Genomic DNA, 4,539 nt, shown 5'->3' with positions numbered 1-4,539 from the left:
TATTTTGAGAACTAAAGTTCGTTTAGAAAAATAAAGTAATAACCCAGGGTGAATAACCTCAATACTTTTGGCTCTAAGTATTTTTGCTGGGAATTTTAAATGGGTCGGGTTTGTTATTTGTGCCAAGCGTAGGTTAGATGGGAAATTACACCTTCCATGAACAAGAGGCAGGCATTTTACTGCGAACGCAGGGTGAAATTTGAATGCAAATTGCATGAGCCCTGCAGCCAATCATAGAGCATACTGTGAAAGTATTGCAATGTCTTTCAGCCTATCAGATTTCACCACGACTGTAGAAATAGATTGGAAGCGGAACTCCTTTTTTTATATTTGAGAACTGACAGGGATAGAAAGACCTAAATAAACCTTAGGTTTCTTTGAAGCTACCCCAATATTTCTGAAGTCTATAAGGATAAATAATATGGTCGTGGGGACAGCGGGACATAAAGTCCTCTTGATATCTGGGCAACAGAATGGCTCTTCTAGCTCAACACAGGGCTACAGCCGGTCAATTTCTGTCGTTTTGCCGTCGCAAAACCAAGCGAATTCGTCAGATTCCGACTCAAATTCGACAACTGGGCCACCCCTGCGAAAAAGACAGAGACTCACTCATTTGAGCCCAGAAGAAAAGCAACTTCGCAGGTTAGTTTCATGAATAGCCAATTTGGTGTATTTAGTTGTAACGTTATTCTCATGGCTATATAAATGAATTATTATTGAAGTCAGGTGCGATCATATCGATCTCGTGATACCAAAGGTGAACAATTGTGAATTGATTGGTTGACCAAAGGGAGCCGGCTACTCCTTACGCCACACAAATGGACAGATTCCCATGAATGTCATCGATGTCTTTCCAGTAACTGCTAAGAATAAATCCTGCACATTCAAAATTATACTATGGTAGATTTACCTTTTTTTATTCGTCGACTCCGCCTGTCATGTTACCCGGCTTCGCATATCAACAGATTTGAGGAGTCAGCCTATTGCTCCCACCCTGTTTCTGGAAATTTGGAACCTGTTCTGCCTGCATGACAGGAACATGGCGGCTGATTGTGCAATAACTCTCTCCCGTTCCTGTCAGTCATCTTGCTTTGTCAGCAATTTCAAAAGATAATATTTCCTCTTCAGGAAACTCAAGAACAGAGTTGCAGCCCAAACGGCCAGAGACAGAAAAAAAGCCAAAATGGGTGAGCTGGAAGAGCAAGTTCTGGTGATGGAACTGGAGGTAAATAAATTCTGTCCATAAATTGTCATGGTGTTAATGACTGCTATTTATTGCTCTTATTCCTAAACTAAGGTGTTAGAATTATAATTGTATCTCTTTCTCTCTCCTCTCTAGAACCAGAAACTTCATGTTGAAAACAGGCTGTTACGGCAAAAGATGTGCGGTATGGTGAACGAGAACGAGGAACTGAGACAGAGGCTGGGGTTGGACACCCTTGAGGCCAAAGAGAATGTAAGCAGATTTGTGAGTTATTGGTAATGCAGAAGATTTGGGGGGGGGGGGGGGGGGACGACAGACAGATGCGCCACCTGGCTGTCAGAGCCAGTTAGTTTATAACTCTTCACTCCTCTCCCACCCCCCACCCCCCAGGCTCAGGTGTTGGAGTCCAATGGGATTGATGCAGTTTTGGGGATCGGGTCTTCTGAGTCTGCAGTACTCAGGCTATGTGTGCCTCTGCAGCAGGTGCAGGCCCAGCAATTCTCAAATCTGAAGATTTCCCAATGGATACAGATAGTCTTGACTCTACAGACTCTGAGGTGAAACACGTAGACCACTATGGACACTATTTTTGTCTGCTACAGCTAATGCATGACTACTGTAATGTAAGCTATGGATAAGTGCTTTATCAAATGGAGATGGATATTCAGTACTTTATAGTCATTGATTGGCTTCATTTAGTCTAGTCCATTTTCCAGTAGCTCAAAGTGCTTTTATAATGCTCATCTTGCCTATTGGTAAGTTCCAGTTCTGCCATTCCCTGTTCAGAGTTGTAACCTGCTCGCTCCCTCTCCCCTCCAGTCTGATCTCTTGCTGGGCATTCTTGACATCCTTCACCCAGAGCTGTTCCTCAGGGAGTGTGGTGAGCAGGAGATCCAGGAGCAGGCGGTGCTGCTGGTCGGAGGGGGGGGAGGAGTACCTGCCCCCTCACCTGCAGCTCTGGGGGCCACACCAGTTAAGCTGGAGGCCCTTAATGAACTGATCCACTTTGACCACATCTACACCAAGCCTGTGGAGGTGGTGTGTGTCCTTGGGCAGCAGGAAGTGAATCACGAGGAGAGTGTGACAGGGATAAAGATGGTTGAGGTCTTCTCTGTGGCCGATGAGGTTGACGTGTGTGTCAAAGATGAGCCGGAAGAAGTGGTCATCATCCCTAAAAATCATGGGGTTCTGGATGACTTCCTCTCTGTGTCCTCGCTGACCTCTGACCTGGCCATGGGTAGCCTAGAGAAGACTGGTGCCTACCTGATGGATGCCTACAGCGACTCCGGATACGAGCGGTCCCCTTCCCCCATCAGCGACATGTCATCCCCCCTCTGCTCAGAGGGGTCCTGGGATGACGTGTTCGCCAACGAACTGTTCCCCCAGTTGATCAGTGTCTGATCTGATTCTGAACATCCCATTGGGATCTCACATCCCATTAATCAATGATCCAACCTATTATGAACTCACTGCTATTTAGTGTAGTGTTAAGTGAATACAGTACATTATGCTTTATATTGATAGGCTGTCCCAGCAGTGCCGATTACCAATGGCTATACAGCATAAACTGATCGGAGACAAGGCTAGCTAGCGTGTACCTCATCTTGGGGTTTCAAACCAAAGTTAGTTAATCTCCTTTTACAGGTCTACGATTTTGCGTTCCTGCATTGGCTTGTGGGAGATGCTGTTATTGACACCTTAATTTGCTGTCACTAATTGACAGCTAGTGGATTTGTAAGGTTGCTTTAAATCTTTCCACTCATTGTTGGAGTTAAGGAGAAATCCAATGGGTGAAATATCCAGTATTTCTTTAAGTTATATTTCCCTGGGGGACTGGGACTGACTGTTTTAAAAAGACACATGTATTTATTTGTGTATTCTGCTCCGGAGTCTTCTGTATAATCTGTTTCCGTCTGTATAAAGGCCTTTACCTCCTGTATAAATTTGTTAAACACTCTCCTTGTAGATCAAAATTACTGCATTAAAAAAACTTTGCATTGCATCTTACAGTCTCTTGGTTTCACTGGCTCTTGGTTTTACAGACCAGGTGTTCGATCAGAGGGTAGGCAGGGAATACACCCTCAGACAGTGCAAGCCTGGGTCTCTTGAATATATTTTTACTGTGGTATCTCAATTGTCTACAATATACAATTGGCCAGAAGTTCAAGCGTTTAAGTTTAATCCAATTGCTTTCTCCAAGGAGCCAACATTTGGCTTCTTTGATTCAAGCCTCAAAGGTCGTCTAGGAAATGCAAAGCAAGAAACGTGGCCTCACTTATAGAGTTTCTCTCAAAGTGTGGCTTGAGTGAATTTTCTAAACTCTAATGTAAAATGCAGGACTCAAGACCTTCCCACTGGGCACAATGACTCAATGTTTCCATTTCAATGAACCAACATTGAATTGATGTCTGTGCCCAGTGGTTTTGCTTTTCTTCAGACCATCTGTCAGATCGTTTTAAAACTAACTAGCAAGGCATTTTTGTCTTCAGGGTAAATATCCAATTGCCACCTGGCCCCAGTGTTTTCTTCTAGAGCAGATAAGATGGCAGAAGTAGTAGAGTTTTAGAGATGAATGATTACATGTCACTGATCTCTGACTAGGTTCCCTTAACGCTTTAACCTAACCCGTAACCCTAGCCTAGCAAACAGCACACGTTTTTACAAAATCGTAACGTATTGTACGTTTTGCAAATTCGTAATATAATACGAACTGTAATTTGTAACATATCATACGAAATGGGTGATGGACATCCACAAACTCATACATACCATAAGAAATGGAACATATCATACTGAATGGAGTGTCACAGATTTACATACAAAATTGTACCAAATGCGCTCCTGCTGCTTGTGAACGAGTATAGATCAGGGAGGGGACTGGTTAAACAACAACAGTGTAGCACCCGCTTGTCTTGGGTCAGTTCTGCATCTGATTTGCATAAGCATTTCCCCCAAGGTTAGGATTTGTGGGCAAATTCATCCTAGATCTGCACCTGTAGGGGCATATTCACCTTGTGGGTTAACAACACTGGTACTATAAAGAGGCAGACGTTTAGAAAATGTAATTTACAGCAAGGGTAATTTCTTATTCAGAACGTTGTCCATTTTGTACTTTTCCTTTGTCGTACCTTTGTCGAACCACTAGTGGTGCTTTTGACACGTAGTGACTTCTTCTGAAGAGTGTGGTTAGCAGCAGAGGCAGAGCACATTTCCCCTCTTCTACTCTCAACCACAACAGAGAATAAAACTAGCTCACAGCTGTTCTACTGAAACCAAAGGTTAGAAAAAACAACGACCAATTCTCGTTTTCATTAAAATGTTATTGTGGTGAAATC

The 4,539-nt window shown here is 43.4% G+C and overlaps 1 protein-coding gene across 1 annotated transcript; it reads left to right on the top strand.

The window, feature by feature from the left end:
* The first annotated feature begins 318 nt into the window (after positions 1 to 318).
* LOC109883724 (uncharacterized) lies at positions 319 to 3,206 on the top strand. Its single transcript, XM_074933795.1, is given in 6 exon segments — positions 319 to 642; positions 1,129 to 1,225; positions 1,340 to 1,456; positions 1,595 to 1,675; positions 1,678 to 1,761; positions 2,024 to 3,206. Coding segments are annotated over 6 exon segments (1,182 nt in total). The 5' UTR covers positions 319 to 421; the 3' UTR covers positions 2,606 to 3,206.
* Positions 3,207 to 4,539: the final 1,333 nt, after the last annotated feature.

The sequence above is a fragment of the Oncorhynchus kisutch genome, linkage group LG3 (genome assembly GCF_002021735.2).
Source record: "Oncorhynchus kisutch isolate 150728-3 linkage group LG3, Okis_V2, whole genome shotgun sequence".
NCBI lineage: Eukaryota > Metazoa > Chordata > Actinopteri > Salmoniformes > Salmonidae > Oncorhynchus > Oncorhynchus kisutch.
Note: the sequence above shows the minus strand (reverse complement) of the source record. Positions and strands in the feature narration are given on the sequence as shown.